The sequence below is a fragment of the Thalassophryne amazonica genome, chromosome 3, assembly GCF_902500255.1.
Source record: "Thalassophryne amazonica chromosome 3, fThaAma1.1, whole genome shotgun sequence".
Classification (NCBI taxonomy): domain Eukaryota; kingdom Metazoa; phylum Chordata; class Actinopteri; order Batrachoidiformes; family Batrachoididae; genus Thalassophryne; species Thalassophryne amazonica.
In genome coordinates this window covers 59,623,181-59,643,455 of record NC_047105.1, presented here as the reverse complement: position 1 = coordinate 59,643,455, position 20,275 = coordinate 59,623,181, and the positions used below count along the sequence as shown (strand labels likewise).

At 41.9% G+C, this 20,275-nt stretch overlaps 1 protein-coding gene across 2 annotated transcripts in view; it reads left to right on the top strand.

Moving 5' to 3' along the window:
- tgfa (transforming growth factor, alpha) overlaps positions 1-20,275 on the top strand; it is a 79,184-nt gene that overhangs the window by 3,050 nt on the left and 55,859 nt on the right. For both annotated transcript variants that reach the window (XM_034166425.1, XM_034166424.1), the window contains exons 2-3: positions 19,132-19,161; positions 19,308-19,499. In XM_034166425.1, the coding sequence (XP_034022316.1) occupies positions 19,132-19,161; positions 19,308-19,499 (222 nt within the window). The remainder of the gene's footprint in view (positions 1-19,131; positions 19,162-19,307; positions 19,500-20,275) is intronic.

Here is a 20,275-nt window from a genome sequence, read left to right as displayed (position 1 = left end):
CACCGTCGGCCATCTTGGTACTCCTCATAGAAGATGTGTGATGACGTGCGCAATGTGAGTGTCCAGTCGGAATTGGTTCTCTGTCACATGGTTTTCCAAAATAAAATCGTAGGGCAGATTTACCTCACATGATATGGCAAAGATTGTTTTCAGGAGTGATATCTTACTAGTTGGCCCGTTTGAATAGCCCCCTAACTGCTCCAATTGCATTTTTGCATTTTTTGAACTTGAAAATTCTGCTCTGTTATGAAGTTAATCAATATGAGGACAAAGCTTCAGCTTTTAGCTCATACTTTTTTTGTTAAGGGTCCAAAAAAGAACACTTTATTCATTTAAAAAAATAATAATAATATCGGCTAATTTATTAGCTATCTGCAAATCAGCCGATTTATCGATTATCAGCATTTTTTTCATCCAAATATCGTTATTGGCATCGGCCTCAAAAAATTTATATTGGTCGGGCTCTAGTGCTTTTACTTATGTGCTGTGGATTCTGTGCATGCACATTGAAACTATTCCTGATACATTCACAGAGAAAAAGCCTATTAGAAGGCTGGATGTAGAACAAGGATCTTAAAAAAAATTCTTGAAGCTAAGATGCTGGAAAATGTATGTATAGCTGTAAATATTTCATCAAATAACTTTTGAATATCTCATGTGATTTAATTCTTTTGAGTGAATTATCCAATTTTGTTATATAGGAGCAAGCGGTGCCCACCAGGCCTAAAGCTTTGGAAATGAAAAACTGACAAACTAATTTTGTTGAGTTTAACTTCACACGGGACAATTAATCCTCAAACTGGGTCCCGCAGAGGTGGAAGGACCACTGAAAGCGGCCATCATCCAGACGCAGCTCCTGCAGCAAATAATGATACTCTGTATTGGGAGCTTTCCACAGCAACTCGCTCCGTGTGATCAAGGTCCGTCATGTTAGCTTGACAGACAACCGGAGCCGGCGAGCGGAATGGAAGCTCCTCCTATTTGATGATGCACCGGGATGAATTTTCGCAGCGAAAGTCCACCCAAGCAGAGCGACACACCGGGCGAAGGAGGCGCGTCCGTCACCTGGCGACCCACGCGAATTTGTAGCGTCTGATCACGCCCGGTGTGAACGCGGCATTACAAACCCTAGAAACTACAAGTAAGCTTGCAGTCTGAGAGCGAAGCGCTCTATTGGGGTGATATGGTACTATGAGGTCCCTAAGATAAGATGGGACCTGATTATTCAAAACCGTATAAGTAAGAAGAAGAATTTTAAATTCTATTCTGGAATTAACAGGGAGCCAATGAAGAGAAGCCAGTATGGGTGAAATATGCTCTATCCTTCTAGTCCCTGTCAGTACTCTAGCTGCAGCATTTTGAATTAACTGTAGGTTTTTCAGGGAACTTTTAGGACAACCTGATAATAATGAATTACAATAGTCCAGTCTAGAAGAAATAAATGCATGAATTAGCTTTTCAGCATCACTCTGAGACAAGACCTTTCTAATTTTAGAGATATTGTGCAAATGCAAAAAAGCAGTCCTACATATTTGCTTAATATGCACATTGAAGGACATATCCTGATCAAAAATGACTCCAAGATTTCTCACAGTATTACTGGAGGTCAGGGTAATGGCATCCAGAGTAAGGATCTGGTTAGACACCATGTTTAAAAGATTTGTGGGGCCAAGTACAATAACTTCAGTTTTATCTGAATTTAAAAGCAGGAAATTAGAGGTCATCCATGTCTTTATGTCTGAAAGACATTCCTGCAGTTTAACTAATTGGTGTGTGTCCTCTGGCTTCATGGATAGATAAAGCTGGGTATCATCTGCGTAACAATGAAAATTTAAGCAATGCTTTCTAATAATACTGCCTAAGGGAAGCATGTATAAAGTGAATAAAATCGGTCCTAGCACAGAACCTTGTGGAACTCCATAATTAACCTTAGTCCGTGAAGAAGACTCCCCATTTACCGTATTTTCCACACCATAAGGCGCGGAAAATAAGGCGCCCTATAATCCGGTGCGCCTTCTGTGCGCACTGAATTCCAAAATCTGTAAAAACAACCGACGTTGTCTTTGACCGTCGGAATATCGGACCATTTCTCGCTGACACAAGGACGTAATATGTAAAGTACGTACGCTAGCAGCGTAGAGTACGTACCCTGGCAGCGATAAACCAATCGGAGAACATTACGTAATCCGTAAAGTACGTACGCTGGTAGCGTAGAGTACGTACGCTGCCAGCGATAAACCAATCAGAGAAGAGTCTGTGGTACATACTTACCTCCGCCACTCCTCCGGTAGTTACCGTATACTACAGGTATCCTGCAAAACATTTGTTTGTCTAAGGACCCCCGAAAATGGCGCCAGCGAAGAGACATGCTTATGAACTGCATGCTTAAAACTGCCGGTTATCAGTTACGCGGTTGTTCATGGGAATAGAGCAGCTGCGAGAGGAAACAAGAAAATGAACTGTGCCAAGTTAAAAAGACCAAACGGAGTTGCCGCAGAAACAAAGCGAGGTGGCCACAGCTAGACCACCTGTTCAATTCAGACACAGAAGATGAAGACTTCGATGGATTTGTGACAGAACCATAATAAAAAATAATGTGAGTACCATATTGTTAAATACCGGTAGTTCAAAGTTGTTAAAAAGTGCAAATAAACTCACCGTTTTGCTTCCATGACCTTTTTTTTTTTGTAGACTATATGTTTTAGCGTGCGCCTTTTGTAAGGGTTAAGTACCTGCTAATTGAGGCCGTGCCTTATAATCCGGTGTGCCTTTTGTAAGGGTTAAGTACCCGCTAATTAAGGGCGCGCCTTATAATCCGGTGCGCTTTATGGTGCAGAAAATACGGTACATGAACAAATTGTAATCTATTAGATAAGATTCAAACCAATGCAGCGCAGTGCATTTAATACCTATGACATGCTCTAATCTCTGTAATAAAATTTTATGGTCAACAGTATCAAAAGCTGCACTGAGGTCTAACAGGACGAGCACAGAGATGAGTCCACTGTCTGATGCCATAAGAAGATCATTTGTAACCTTCACTAATGCTGTTTCTGTACTATGATGAATTCTGAAACCTGACTGAAACTCTTCAAATAGACCATTCCTCTGCAGATGATCAGTTAGCTGTTTTACAACTACCCTTTCAAGAATTTTTGAGAGAAAAGGAAGGTTGGAGATTGGCCTATAATTAGCTAAGATAGCTGGGTCAAGTGATGGCTTTTTAAGTAATGGTTTAATTACTGCCACCTTAAAAGCCTGTGGTACATAGCCAACTAATAAAGATAGATTGATCATATTTAAGATCGAAGCATTAATTAATGGTAGGGCTTCCTTGAGCAGCCTGGTAGGAATGGGGTCTAATAGACATGTTGATGGTTTGGAGGAAGTGACTAATGAAAATAACTCAGACAGAACAATTGGAGAGAAAGAGTCTAACCAAATACCAGCATTACTGAAAGCAGCCGAACATAAAGATATGTCTTTGGAATGGTTATGAATAATTTTTTCTCTAATAGTTAAAATTTTATTTGCAAAGAAAGTCATGAAGTCATTACTAGTTAAAGGAATACTCGGCTCAATAGAGCTCTGACTCTTTGTCAGCCTGGCTACAGTGCTGAAAACAAACCTGGAGTTGTTCTTATTTTCTTCAATTAGTGATGAGTAGTAAGATGTCCTAGCTTTACGGAGAGCTTTTTTATAGAGCAACAGACTCTTTTTCCAGGCTAAGTGAAAATCTTCTAAATGAGTGAGACGCCATTTCCTCTCCAACTTACGGGTTATCTGCTTTAAGCACGGAGTCAGGCACTTCTGATTTAAGGCTCTCTTTTTCAGAGGAGCTACAGCATCCAAAGTTGTCCTCAATGAGGATGAAAAACTATTGATGAGATAATCTATCTCACTCACAGAGTTTAGGTAGCTACTCTGCCCAGTGTTAGTATATAGCACTGGAGAACATAAAGAAGGAATCATATCCTTAAACCTATTTACAGCGCTTTCTGAAAGACTTCCACTGTAATGAAACTTATTCCCCACTGCTGGGTAGTCCATTAAAGTAAATGTAAATGTTATTAAGAAATGATCAGACAGAAGGGGGTTTTCAGGGAATACTGTTAAGTCTTCAATTTCCATACCATAAGTCAGAACAAGATCTAAGGTATGATTAAAGTGGTGGGTGGACTCATTTACATTTTGAGCAAAGCCAATCGAGTCTAACAATAGATTAAATGCAGTGTTGAGGCTGTCATTCTCAGCATCTGTGTGGATGTTAAAATCGCCCACTATAATTATCTGAGCTAAGCACAAAGTCAGACAAAAGGTCCGAAAATTCACAGAGAAACTCACAGTAACGACCAGGTGGACGATAGATAACAACAAATAAAACTGGTTTTTGGGACTTCCAATTTGGATGGACAAGACTAAGAGTCAAGCTTTCAAATGAATTAAAGCTCTGTCTGGGTCTTTGATTAATTAATAAGCTGGAGTGGAAGATTGCTGCTAATCCTCCTCCTCGACCCGTGCTACGAGCATTCTGACAGTTAGTGTGACTCGGCGGTGTTGACTCATTTAAACTATCATATTCATCCTGCTGTAACCAGGTTTCTGTAAGGCAGAATAAATCAATATGTTGATCAATTATTATATAATTTACTAACAGGGACTTAGAAGAGAGACCTAATATTTAATAAACCACTTTTAACTGTTTTAGTCTGTGGTGCAGTTGAAGGTGCTATATTATTTTTTCTTTTTGAATTTTTATGCTTAAATAGATTTTTACTGGTTATTGGTGGTCTGGGAGCAGGCACCGTCTCTACGGGGATGGGGTATTGGGGGGATGGCAGGGGGAAAGAAGCTGCAGAGAGGTGTATAAGACTACAGACTATAGTCACAATTTGGAGGGTTTAAAATTGGCCAGATTTTTAGAGATGAGAGCTGCTCCATCCAAAGTGGGATGGATGCCGTCTCTCCTAACAAGACCAGGTTTTCCCCAGGAGCTTTGCCAATTATCTATGAAGCCCACCTCATTTTTCGGACAGTGATGTGGGGAAATGACTGAAATTGCTGAAAAAAGGTTAGAAAATGATTTATTGTGTCAATCTGTATTCTGTAAGTAATGACTTCAGTTTTACTGCCTGAATGCTCACAATTCAGTTAGAAGTCTCAAATTCACAAGTCTCAATTTATCCCTTTTTAATTAACCTCTGGTTTTTTCTTCACATTAGGTTTTCCATCCTGAGATATTCAGTAAGTGCAAATTCATAGAATGCAAATATTTTTTCTTTCTTTGGTGGGTCACATGACACTCTCTTTGACATTATATATTCTACTAACATGCCCCGCGCCAGAAAAAAAATGGGTGCCCCCTCCAAAAAAAAAAGTGCGCACCGGAGGGGACGTGCCTCTGAGCGTGCATAATGAATTGGGTGCGCTCCTAGAAAGCTCGTGTATTTAGGCTACACTGTTGTAAGAGACTGACTGAGTAAGAGTAAAGAGTGATGACAGTAATTTTTTAATTATTATTTTAACGTATAGACCCTCGGTCAAGTGATCTCCTGCATACCACAAAACCAAACCAACAACTGATCTGAGAAATGACACGAGACAGTAGATTAACCCCACATACAGCCCTCCATCACAAGCGCAAACACAGCGCAATTGGGCATGACAGTCACACAACGGGTCAAAGATAAACCTTTCATGTATATATACAGTGGTCCCTCGTTTATCGCGGGAGTTACGCTCTAAAAATAGCCCGCAATAGGCGAAATCCGTGAAGTAGACAGCGTTATTTTTTTACAATTATTATAGATGTTTTAAGGCTGTAAAACCCCTCACTACACACTTGATACACTTTTCTCAAACAGGCATTAACGTTTTCTCACTTTTCTCTCGTGTGTAAACACTCTCAAAGTTCAAACCTTAGAAAAATAAGACCAACCTGTTTTCAGGCCCAAACATTTGTTTGAGAAATAAAAATAGAACGTTTTCCTATAAATAATTATGATGGCTTTTAGAACTAACGAATTTAATTTTAACGATCAACCTACCAGGTTGGACACATAAGAAATTATTAATAGTGACTGACCAGTATTTCATCATTCCTCTGATCGCGCCACTTCATCGTGGCGCCGCTCCCCTGAAGGCCTCGCTGCAGGTGTCTTTTTCCGAGTGAAGAACACAGTTATGGGTAGTTGTTGGCGCTCTTTTTTTCTTCTGGGCGAGAAGATTCTTCTAAACAGACGCAGAACACAATGCGCGTACTCTCCCTTTGTGGTGCCGCAACAGGTGTCCCGTCATCTCGACAGAACACCGGGCTGCTTGATGAGGACGCAGAGCACAATGCGCTGTAAAAAAAAAAAAACATGCAAAATTGGACTAAAAACAAAATCTGCGAAACTGCGAGGCGCTATATTTTCCAGTATTTCTTTTTCTTTTTTTTTAATTTTTATTTTTGATAACTCACATCCGATGGGGCAAGGTTGATGACGTGAGGGGGTGTCGCCCCCAAACGCCCCCTCGTGGCACCGGGTCCGTCTACTAATATAAGAATATACACAAATTATATTAATTTCTCTCTGATATACTGAATATTCCAGTCTAGTATTTTCAAATTTCTTTCAACTTGGTCCAGAAATTATTGAATAATCTTACTTTCACCCTGGCTGGTGTGGCTGTTTCATCTTATTTGTATTATTTAATATTTTCATGGAAAAGCGCAGCGTAAAAGCGGCGCTGCAGGTGGGTTAAGAGCAGAGTTTAATATTAATATCTTTAATATAATGCAAGCGAGCAAAGCTCTTACTTTCACCCCTGATTATTATGTGATGGTCTAGTTGTTAAGCGTTGATTTCATTTGATCGTTTATTTAGTCCCCATGGGGGCAGTTCAGGTGCTGTCAGCAGTAAAAATTGCATTCATAAAACCACATCATACAAGTTCATAAAAACACAGCAGAATAAATATACAAAACAAAAACCAAGAAAAATAAGGTGCAAGTCAGTGTAGATGTAAGTACAACAGTGAGTCCTTAGGTGTTATTTAGGAGAGCAATGGCTGTGGGAATAAAAGAGTTTTTTAGTCTGTTGGTTCTGCATCTGGGCATTACCAGGCGTCTGCCCGAGGGCAGAAACTTAAATTGTGAGTGCACAGGGTGTGCCGAATCTGCCATAATTTTCTTGGCTTTTGACACAATCCTTGTTTTAAAAAGGTCCATGATGTCCGTGCACTGAGTTCCCATAATTTTACCACATTCCTTGACAATATTACAAAGACGGTTGCGATTCTTAAGGTTCAGTAAGTTCAGCCAACACAGGAAGGAAAAGGTTAACAGACTCCACAAAGCAACTGTAAAACATTTTCATGAAGACACCATCTACGTTGTAATTCCTAAGTTTTCGCAGAAAGTGCATTCTTTGATGCGCCTTACTGCACACTGCATTAACCTGCAATTCAAAAGATAATTTATTGTCAATTTGGGTACCCAGATACTTATAATTCTCAACATCTATGGGCTTCCCATCAGTGGACATTTGATTCAGAACAGGTGGTGTTTTCCTGAAATCAATGTGCATTTCTTTAGTTTTGTCCACATTTATATATAGAGAGGATGAATGGCACCACTCTAAAAAGTCCAGCAAGACCAAGCTATGGTCTGTGGAGTCATCACCGTGCAGAAGGGACAGGATAACTGAATCATCTGCATATTTTATGATGTGATGATTATCATGTTGGCTTTGACAGAGATTAGTATAAAGAACAAACAACAAAGGAGATAAAATGCAGCCCTGAGGGACCCCAGTGGATGATACAACAGCATCGGAGAGAGTTTCATTAACTCTGACTCTCTGCGATCTGTTTGTTAAAAAGTCAATAATCCATAAAATTAGGCCAACATCAATGTTCATGTCTCTTAATCGCTCTGCCAATACATGTAGTTGTATGCAGTTAAAAGCAGAGGAGAAATCAATAAACAACATCTGAATAAAGGTATTTGCACCTTCAAGATGCTGCAAAGCCAGATTAAGTAGAGTGGAGATCGCATCATCCGCGCCCCTTCCAGATCTGTATGCGAACTGGAGTGGGTCTAACACTCCCTGTGTTTGTCTTAATAGCTCCTCTTTTACAATTTTCTCAAAAGTCTTCATAACGAGAGATGTTAGTGCTATAGGCCTGTAATCGTTCGGTTCTTTAGGTGACTTGTTTTTTGGTATTGGAACAATTGTTGAGGATTTCCAAAGGGAGGGTACTCTGCAAAGTTGGATTGAACAAGAAAAGATGTGGCAGAATATATCAGCCAATTGCTCTGCACAGTTTTTAAGTACCCTTCCCCCAATACTATCAGGCCCTGGACTTGTCCTTTCCTTAACACTTTTAAGGTGCTTAAGGACCACACCTCTGTCAATGGATAAGTTAATATTACTGGGCTCATCATTCTGAAGGACACACATTTTATGATTAAAATTCAGGACATTAAATCGATTATAAAAAGTATTCAATTGATTCCATTCCTAACATAGATTTCATTCCCTTCCAAGATGAACGTAGATTTCCAGAAGTAAAAAGGCTTTGCACTTTGTTGTTGTGGTCATTTCTAGCTCTTCTAATATTTCTTTTGACTTCTTTCTGCAATATGTGATACATAGACATATCCCCTCCTTCAAAGCATTTATTTCTCTGTATTATTGAGTCTCTAACATCTTTAGAGAACCAGAATTTGTTTGAGAAGGAACAAAATGATCTGCGAGGGATAGTTATGTTTTCACAAAACGAGATGTAGGCAGACAGTTTCTGTAAGTTCGTCAAGATCTTTGCAGTTGTCTTTAAAAACATCCCAATCTGTGCAATCAAGGCACTCCTGGAGGCACTGAATGGAATCTGTGTTCCACACAGACGCTGAGCGTCTCTCTGCTTTGACTCAAAGAGAGGTTGGTAATAGGGCACAAGGTGAATGACATTATGGTCGGACGACCCTAGTGGCGCTCTGCTGAAGGATCTATATGCGCCTTTGATTGACCCAAAACACAGATCGAGACATTTTGTGCATCGTGTGGGGCAAGTTACATATTGTTCAAACCCTGGAAGCAATTTAGCAGGGTTACAATTATTAAAATCTCCCATGATTAAATTAGGCGCATCTGGGGAGATGCCCTGGAGTTTGTGCACAGTGCGTGTAATCATCCGCGCAGCTACGTCAGCATTCGCCTTTGGATGAATGTAAACAGTCACAAACAGCTGAGGGAATTCCCTCGGGAGGTGGAACGGACGCAGAGACACTGACAGGAGTTCGATGTCCTCCATACACACAGACTCCCTCACAATTTCGGTCTTGCACCAATTTTGATTCACGTACAGGCATACTCCACCCCCAAGTGACTTACCGGTCACTTGGGAGTCCCGATCGAGTCTGAGTGGCTGTCCAAACTCAGCTAAATCCAGCTCCGAGTTTACATCCTGGTTCTTTAGCCACGATTCTGTGAGCGCAATGAGGCAAGAGTTTTTATATTCCTCCAAGAAGTGCACATTGGCTCGAAGCTCGTCGATTTTTCTCTGTAAGGACTGGGAATTAGAAAGCATTATCGTAGGAAGGGGAGTCCGACGCATTCCCTCTCTTCTTAGCCGCTGGCGAACTCCACCACGTCTTCCCCTTTTCTTTGGAAGAAGCGTTTTATGCCGCCCAAAAGCTTCTCTAACTTCTACCCTGGATTGAAGCATTTCATTCGGGAAAACCACTGATGGATTAATAGATCCAGCGCCCGAGTCTTGGAGACGGAGAAGAAATTTGTGGGTGTACTGGACGCCGCCGCTGTTTGCGCACAGGCCCAAGACAGGTACACCACACAGGTAAGAATGAGCAAATATCCCAACCAGGCCATTCTGTTGCAAAAATATGCACCGCAGATGATGTGATCGGCTGTCAGTTATTGCAGGACAGTCACTTTAGCACCAGAAGGAGCGATCACACCCAAAAGATAGTCCTCATACACACTGCACACTCAACACGCTGCTGCTGCTTGTCGCCATGACCAGCGCCAAAAAAAAAACAACTTGGGCTTGAGATCCTCAGTTCAAATCCCAGCGTGACTGGAAAATCACTAAAGGCCCTTGCTTGGGCAAGGTCCTTAATCCCCTAGTTGCTCCCGGTGTGTAGTGAGCGCCTTGTATTCATTCATTAAATTAATGAATCATTAAACATGTCCATGAAGTCAAGTTCAGTTAAGACATTTGCACAGGTAGAAAAAGCCCCACCCCTATTCTGCATAATTATAAAACATTCACAGTCACTAGAAGAGTGAAATTCATATTTTACTAATGTCCTCATTGCAACATTAAAAGCAATCACATAGTCAATAAGGATGTAGTTTAATGTTGAATTTACTAACGTAACAAATGATTTAATTATGGGGTTTATGTCACATTGAGAAATCCTAATGAACAAACACTGCAGTCATTTCATCTCCTGTTGTGTTTATAATAAATATTTACTGTGTTTTTCCTGGTTGAAATGTAGACATGAATAAAGGAATCTGCCAGACTTAAAAATGTACACATTACTTTTCATGCTATTTTGTCTAAAAATAAATATCCAAGGTTCATTACCATGTTAATCAAGAAATCATCTCACCTGAAACAACAGATAAGTTGTGGTTTTAATTTACAATCATCAAAGATTTCTAAAGAATCTTTTTTTTTTTTTTTTTTTTTTTTTTTACTTAAAACTATTTTAATTACAAGTTATTTAATGTAAGAAGAAAACACATAAGGATTTTCTTTCATAAACTGCTGTGTTTAAAATAGCAGTTGTGATGTTCCTGACACACATCTACATTGTTCTGTGTTTTGGCCTGATGCTTCGTTTGGCTGTAACAAAGATTAAAAAAATGTATATATGGGTTTACTTCACAAAAATTAGCACTCAAAATGCAGGCAATAGTGTTTCAGAGGGTTATAAATTTAAAAATCTTTCGATGGAAGCTGGTCCCAGTCTCCCTATCCTGCAACGCTCACTGTAGGGCTCGCTGCAGGGAAACTTTAGACAGAAGCCACTCCTTAGTAAAGGACCCATGGCAGCCCACCTGGAGTTTGTCAAAAGGCACCTGAATGACTCTCAGACCATGAGAAACAAAATTCTCTGGTCTGATGAGACAAAGATTGAACTCTTTGGTGTGAATGTCAGGCATCATGTTTGGAGGAAACCAGACACCATCCCTACAGTGAAGCATGGTGGTGGCAACATCATGCTGTGGGGATGTTTTTCAGTGGCAGGAACTGGGAGACTAGTCAGGATTGAGGGAAAGATGAATGCAACAATGTACAGACACATCCTGGATGAAAACCTGCTCCAGAATGCTCTTGACCTCAGACTGGGGCGACGGTTCATCTTTCAGTATTCGGTAAGATTGTAATTCACGTCGGCAGTAATGACACCCGGTTACGCCAATCGGAGGTCACTAAAATTAACATTGAATCGGTGTGTAACTTTGCAAAAACAATGTCGGACTCTGTAGTTTTCTCTGGGCCCCTCCCCAATGGGACCGGGAGTGACATGTTTAGCCGCATGTTCTCCTTGAATTGCTGGCTGTCTGAGTGGTGTCCAAAAAATGAGGTGGGCTTCATAGATAATTGGCAAAGCTTCTGGGGAAAACCTGGTCTTGTTAGGAGAGACGGCATCCATCCCACTTTGGATGGAGCAGCTCTCATTTCTAGAAATCTGGCCAGTTTTCTTAAATCCTCCAAACCGTGACTATCCAGGGTTGGGACCAGGAAGCAGAGTTGTAGTTTTACACACCTCTCTGCAGCTTCTCCCCCCCTGCCATCCCCCCAATACCCCATCCCCGTAGAGACGGTGCCTGCTCCCAGACCACTAACAACCAGTAAAAATCTATTTAAGCATAAAAATTAAAAAAGAAAAAATAATACAAGGTCTGTCCATAAAGTATCGTACCTTTTTAGTTTTTTTTAAAAACTGTATGGATTTGATTCATATGTTTTCACGTCAGACAAGCTTGAACCCTTGTGCGCATGCATGAGTTTTTCCACGCCTGTCGGTGACGTCATTCACCTGTGAGCAGGCCTTGTGGAAGGAGTGGTCCCGCCCCGTCGTCGGATTTTCATTGTCTGGAAATGGTGGAATGATTTGGGGTTTTTTTCCATCAGAATTTTTTCAGAAGCTGTTAGAGACTGGCACCTGGAAACCATTCGAAAAATTTATCTGGCTTTCGGTGAAAATTTTACAGGCTTCACAGAGAATAAGGTCTGTTAGGTTAGGTTAAACTTTATTGTCCCCACAGGGGAAATTTGTCTTGGGCTCACAGTGTTGTTTAACACATAAACAACATTCACAACATTTAACATCCGAACACACAGACAACATTACAGCAGTCAGCTGGTCTGCACAATTTCAACAAAAGGAATATGACCATGTCATGATATTGCACAATTCCAAGTAAAATGCCTTTGCAAATAAAGTGACTTCAGTATATTGCACGTGCCCCATAAATAACATAATTACAATTCAACAATTAAATAAAAAAAAAAAATCACATTCCTACTGTCTTGTCTTATTTAACAAAACCACTGACATGGGAACAAAAGAGAGTTTAAACCTGTTACTGCGGTGCCTGATCGCTCGGCAGCGCCTCCCAGAAGGTAGCAGAGTATATTCACTATGCAGTGGATGGGAGGGTTCTCTGGTTATGGCTTTGGCTTGTGCCAGGACAGAGGTTTCAAAAATTGTCTGGAGAGAAGGAAACTCCTTCTGTCCTATGATTTTCATTGCGTTTTTTTTACAAGCTGTCCTATTTTGGTTTTACCCTGCACCTAATGAGGCTCTCCAGCACCGCATTATAAAAACAAACCATGATTCGGGTGCACATACCAAACAATCTAAGTCTTCTGAGGAAGTGGAGTCTTTGGGAAAATTTCTTACATAAGAAATCCACATGCACATTCCACCTCAGAAGATTATCCACGTAGACGCCCAGATATTTCACTGACTCCACCTGTTCTATCTCCCTGCCTCCAATGATTACTGGGTCATGGGGCAGGAGTCTTTGTGGATCAAAGACCATTTCTTTGGTTTTAACCCCATTTAGAGTCAAGTGGTGCTCCTCACACCAAGACTGAAAGGAGTCGATTTCATTAAAATAAACTGACGGACTTTCACCAGCTGAAAATAAGCTCAATAATTGTGTCGTCTGAGAATTTCAAGATTTTGTTGCTTGGATTTATGCTCCTACAGCCATTGGTGTATAGGGTGAAAAGAATGGGAGAGCTTACAGCCCCTTGAGGTACTCCTGTACTGCAGGATTGTGCTTTAGACAAGGAGTTGTTTACTCTAACTTGCTGTGACCTATTAGTTAAAAAAGAGTAAAACCACCTAACAAGGGAGGAGCTAACATTAAGATCTCTGTTTTTGGACTAAAAGATGAGGGCGAACTGTGTCAAAGGCCGACGAGAAATCAGCGAATAACACACGTGCGTAACAATCAGCATTCTCTAAGTGCTTGTAAATCATGTGTGACATACACACAATGGCATCTGTAGTGCCAAGTCCCTGCTTATATGCAAATTGCATCGGGTCAAGAGACTTGGACACTTCCAACTTCAGTCTATTGACCATTACCTTCTCAAAGCATTTCATAACAATGCTGGTTAAAGCCACGGGCCTGTAATCTTTATTAGTGGCCAGGGCTGAAATTTTTGGTATGGGTATAATGGTCGACCGCTTCCAGCATAGAGGAACAGAACAACTCAAAGCTGTCATTTGGAAAATAGGGCACCATGCCTCTGAAAGTTCCTGTGCACAGTTTTTCAGTAAAAAAGCTGACAGGCTGTCTGGTCCTGCAGCTTTGGTAGAATACACTTTACTAAAAATGGCTTGAATACATTGCTGATCAATATCAGAGCTACTCATTTCGGATGCATGCCCCAAGTCAGCTACTGGTTCACACTCAACATAATTCTCCCTGTTAAATCTCAAGAAAAAATCATTTAAGTTGTTGGCAAAATCGTCATCATTCCTTGTAATTAATTGCTGTTTGTTTATGTTCATGCCCGTTATCCTTTTCATAGAGTCCAAGAGTTTTTTGTTGTCCAAGGACTTAAGCCCATGTTCTAAGCAGTCCCGTTCCCTTTTCCGTGCATTGGCCAGCACAACATTAAGTTCCTTCTGGGCCTGGGCTACTGCAGCTCTGTCATTGTCTCTAAAAGCCATTCGCTTTTTGTTGATGCTGGCTTTCACCTCCTTGGTTATATGACTCTTATTGTTTGGGAAAACCACTATCTTTTTTTGGCACCACAATATCCACACAAAAATGTATATAATCCGTAATAGTCTCTGTGGCTTCATTCAACTCCAGGCTGTGGAAGATGCTCCAGTCCGTACAGGAGAAATACCCTCTCAAAGTTTCCACACTGTCCTCTGACCACTGTAACACAGTCTTGTGTAGTGGCTTAGAGGACTTGAGCACAGTTTTATATGTGGGCATCAAGTGGACAGTGGCATGATCTGAATTTGCCAGGGGTGGGAGTGTTTTAGCTCTAAATGCACTCTTGATGTTGCCAAAACATTTTCCAGTATGTTATCCTTTCGTGTTTTACATTTAATATACTGGTGGAAGCCAGGGAGCGCTCGCTCAAGGCGACAATGGTTTAAGTCCCCCAGTATGAAGACAGCAGCCCCTGGAGTGCGTTGCAGCTGACTGTGCACACATTCTGCCAAGCGACTGGCAGCTTTATTTGCGTTACCGTTCGGTGGAACATACGCTGCAATAATTGACATTTCCAATTTTGCGGGGTAAATAGAATGGTCGCATTGACACACACAGTAACTCCAAGTCTGGGTCACACATTTGCACTCTAGTTGAGTACTGTTTGCACCACGTCTCCTTAACATAGATGCAAATCCCACCGCCTCTGCTCTTCCCTGATGACAGGGTTCTATCTGCACGCACACACGAGAACCCCTCAATGTAAATTAAACTGTCCAGTATATCTTCCTGAAGCCACTACTCAGTTAAAACCATAACGCAGGACTCCCTGTACGCGTGACTATAGCGACAGTTGAGGCGAAGTTCATCCATTTTACTGGGCAGAGATCGAACATTACTCAGAATCATGGACGGGAGCGGCGGTTTATTACCCCTTTTCCGAAGCCGTTGCCGGACACCTCCACGTTTGCCCCGTTTCTTCCGTGTTCTCGTACCGATGATCGGGTACTCTCTCCTCACCTCCTCCGGTAACCCGCTCGGGAGCACGTCGCCACTGGATTGTAGCGGCAACAAAAACTCCCTCGAGTAAGCAAAATTAAGTCCATTGCATGCTGTTGATAAGGATCCACCTTGAAGGTTGTTGCAAACTGATTCACTTACTGCCAAAAACAACAGCAGCAGCAGCAGCACAATAAGGACATGCCACATAGTGCCCGGTGTACTATTATTAGCCTAGCCGCTAAACAAGTCCAAGAGTTCCTGGATCTTCACCAATCTGTGATCTTCACCGATCCGTTCAAAGTTGGTTGTGCAGAATATACTGACCGTTGTCCTTATCACCTTTCGCCACATCCACACAGAGCAGTACAAAGTATTTAAAAGTTAAAAGACACAAACATGGGAGCCCGAGTCGCCACAGTGCAGCGCCCCGGAAGTGTCGCATACGCAATGTTAGTACAGCTTTAAGGACCCCTTTAAGGATGCTCAGTGCGTCGCGCTCCGAGCTGCGACGACGCGGCACAAGCCACCGGACCATTTCTAAACGGGTGGCTCTGTGGATACGAGACCGTCGTGTGCTCTTTCTCTGGTTATGGAAAGCTGCGCGGAGGCTTTGCGCATAAAGACCGATTCGCTTTGGAAGCGAGACAAAGGAACACCTCCGTTTCGGCGTGTCAGAGGACAAGTTTGGACATGTCCAGCTCTCCACAATTTCACTGATGCTTACTGGACTGGTAAGCATTGAAAGCCGAGATAGACATGTCCAAACTTGTCCTCTGACACGCTGAAACGGAGGTGTTCCTTTGTCTTGCTTCCACAGCGAATCGGTCGTGACGCGCGAAGCCTCCGTGCGGCTTTCCATGACAAAATCTCTTGTTAAAAGTAAAATCTGCTGGAAAATGGCTGATGTCCAGCTCTTGTGATAACCAGAGAAAGAGCACACGACAGTCTCGTATCCACAGAGCCATCTGTTTAGAAATGGTCCAGTGGCTTGTGCCGCGTCGTCGCAGCTCGGAGCGCGGTGCGCCGAGCGTCCTTAAAGGGGTCCTTAAAGCTGTACTAACAGACCTTATTCTCTGTGAAGCCCGTAAAATTTTCACCGAAAGCCAGATCAATTTTTCGAATGGTTTCCAGGTGCCAGTCTCTAACAGCTTCTGAAAAAATTCTGATGAAAAAACCCCCAAATCATTCCGCCATTTCCAGACAATGAAAATCCGACGATGGGGGGGGACCACTCCTTCCACAAGGCGTGCTCACAGGTGAATGACGTCACCGACAGGCATGGAAAAACTCACGCATGCGCACGAGGGTTCAAGCTTGTCTAACGTGAAAACATATGAATCAAGTCCATATAGTTAAAAAAAAAATAAAAAGGTATGATACTTTATGGACAGACCTCGTATAGCACCTTCAACTGCACCACAGACTAAAACAGTTAAATGTGGTCTATTAAACATTAGATCTCTCTCTTCTAAGTCCCTGTTAGTAAATGATATAATAATTGATCAACATATTGATTTATTCTGTCTTACAGAAACCTGGTTACAGCAGGATGAATATGTTAGTTTAAATGAGTCAACACCCCCGAGTCACACTAACTGCCAGAACGCTCGTAGCACGGGCCGAGGGGGAGGATTAGCAGCAATCTTCCACTCCAGCTTATTAATTAATCAAAAACCCAGACAGAGCTTTAATTCATTTGAAAGCTTGACTCTTAGTCTTGTCCATCCAAATTGGAAGTCCCAAAAAACAGTTATATTTGTTGTTATCTATCGTCCACCTGGTCGTTACTGTGAGTTTCTCTGTGAATTTTCAGACCTTTTGTCTGACTTAGTGCTTAGCTCAGATAAGATAATTATAGTGGGCGATTTTAACATCCACATAGATGCTGAGAACGACAGCCTCAACACTGCATTTAATCTATTATTAGACTCAAATGGCTTTGCTCAAAATGTAAATGAGTCCACCCACCACTTTAATCATACTTTAGATCTTGTTTTGACTTATGGTATGGAAATTGAAGACTTAACAGTATTCCCTGAAAACCCCCTTCTGTCTGATCATTTCTTAATAAAATTTACATTTACTTTAATGGATTACCCAGCAGTGGGGAATAAGTTTCATTACAGTGGAAGTCTTTCGGAAAGCGCTGTAACTAGGTTTAAGGATATGATTCCTTCTTTGTTATGTTCTCCAATGCCATATACCAACACAGGGCAGAGTAGCTACCTAAACTCTGTGAGTGAGATAGATTATCTCGTCAATAGTTTTACATCCTCATTGAGCACAACTTTGGATGCTGTAGCTCCTCTGAAAAAGAGAGCCTTAAATCAGAAGTGCCTGACTCCGTGGTATAACTCACAAACTCACAGCTTAAAGCAGATAACCCGTAAGTTGGAGAGGAAATGGCGTCTCACTAATTTAGAAGATTTTCACTTAGCCTGGAAAAAGTCTGTTGCTCTATAAAAAAAAGCCCTCCGTAAAGCTAGGACATCTTACTACTCATACTCACTACTAGAAAATAAGAACAACCCCAGGTTTCTTTTCAGCACTGTAGCCAGGCTGACAGAGTCAGAGCTCTATTGAGCCGAGTATTCCTTTAACTTTAACTAGTAATGACTTCATGGCTTTCTTTGCTAATAAAATTTTAACTATTAGAGGAAAAATTACTCATAACCATCCCAAAGACATATTGTTATCTTTGGCTGCTTTCAGTAATGCTGGTATTTGGTTAGACTCTTTCTCTCCGATTGTTCTGAGTTATTTTCATTAGTCACTTCCTCCAAACCATCAACATGTCTATTAGACCCCATTCCTACCAGGCTGCTCAAGGAAGCCCTACCATTAATTAATGCTTCGATCTTAAATATGATCAGTCTATCTTTTATAGACTGATGGCATGCTCTGTATGCACCACTCTGCATTTAATCATTAGTGATCGATCTCTGCTCCCCTCCACAGCATGTCTTTTTCCTGGTTCTCTCCCTCAGCCCCAACCAGTCCCAGCAGAAGACTGCCCCTCCCTGAGCCTGGTTCTGCTGGAGGTTTCTTCCTGCTAAAAGGGAGTTTTTCCTTCCCACTGTAGCCAAGTGCTTGCTCACAGGGGGTCGTTTTGACCGTTGGGGTTTTACATAATTATTGTATGGCCTTGCGGCAACTGTTTGTTGTGATTTGGCGCTATATAAAAAAAAAAAAATTGATTGATTGATTGATTTACCGATCGATCTACGTTCCGATCCTCACCTATGGTCATGAGATTTGGCTCATGACCGAAAGAACGAGATTGTGAGTACAAGCGGCCTAGATGAGTTTCCTCCGCAGGGTGGCTGGGCGCTCCCTTAGAGATAGGGTGAGGAGCTCGGTCACTCGGGAGGAGCTCGGAGTCGAGCCGCTGCTCCTCCACATCGAAAAGAGTCAGTTGAGGTGGCTCGGGCATCTTTTCCAGATGCCCCCGGATGCCTCGCTGGAGAGGTGTTCCGGGCGCGTCCCATTGGGAGGAGGCCCCCGGGAAGACCCAGGACACGTTGGAGGGACTGCATCTCTCGGCTGGCTTGGGAACGCCTTGGGGTTCTCCCGGAGGAGCTGGAGGAGGTGTGTGTGGATCGGGAGGTCTGGGCGGCTTTGCTTGAGCTGCTGCCCCCCTACGACCCGACTCTGGATAAAGCGGAAGAAAATGGATGGATGGATGGAAATGCAATGAAATCGCATGGTGCATTATATCACTGTGTGAGATGAATCAAGCATGTCATGTGACATTCAATTCACCAATCAAATGACAAGGATCTACTTAGGTGTCATATACAGTGTACTGTAATGCATTAATGGAGAAGAGCTATAATTGACAAGTTGCACAGGGGCACTATGTAATAATGTATGTCATCATATATGTAACACGCATGCTATCTTTTTTTTCTCTCTCCTGTAGGTACTTTTAGTATGTCTGTGGTACTTGATGGTGAGTTTACAGTGAATTTCTTTAAGATACTGTTAAATATCTTTCAATGACATCTTGTAATTTTAAATTTTAATCATTTATTTAATTGCATGCCTATAATTTGTTCAGGCACCATATTTAAAAGCTGCAACTTTTCCTATCTGTAGGAGCTTTCTTTACATTTGGTGCAGGATATGGGAATTCAACCGTTACTGATGCCAGCAATGCCATCGATGCAAACTCGACTGGTGCACCAGACACCTCTGTGAGCAGTTCTGCAACAACAACAACCACCACCACCACTACAAATTCCATTGCAGCAACCACAGTGACTGCTACGAACACCCCTCATGTTAAAAGTAAATACCACTCATTGCATGTATGTCATATAGTTTAAAGTCACCATTATCACATCTCCGGAGAGCATAAGTTTGCTTTGATTCTGAAAATAAAAAGTTGTATAAATACCAGGGTAACACAGAAAAATGGAACACTATTAATTTCAATTCAATTTTCAGTTTATTTAATTTATACAGCACCAAATAACAAAGCTGCCTCAAGGTGCTTCACATGAGTAAAATCTAACCTTACCAACCCCTAGAGCAGGTGGTAAGAAAAACTCCCTCTTATAATGCTGCAGAAGAAACCTCAAGCAGACCAGACTCAGAGGGCTATTCTAATAGCTACAAAGTTTTTACCAAGCTGAAGAAACAGAATAGCATCAAAACAAAGTGCATTATTGAGATGAGCACACAGTCATTGGGAGGTGGTCGTCCAGTGCCCTGGGATGTGGGGACAGCATCCATCCTTCACATCACCATGTAAGAGTACATCCCAGAAGTAGACTGCAGTGTGCTCCGTCAGCTTCATTCAGGGCATCTCGTGGTCAGTCCAGTACCCTGTGGTGCACAGCCGTCAACCTTGCACAGTGTCATCAGTGCCTCAGACAGAGAGAAAAAGAGCAGAATTGGTTGACTGGGAAAAACTTCAAGGTCTGAGATCAACAGGGAAACGGAGAGAATACTAAGGTGATTGCTGGTAGCTAGCCCTGAACTTCACTAACGGACCCGGAATTTACATGAAGTGAGGCTGAGACCTGTTCTTTTGCTAATGAGATGAGTTAAAGGGAATAGGA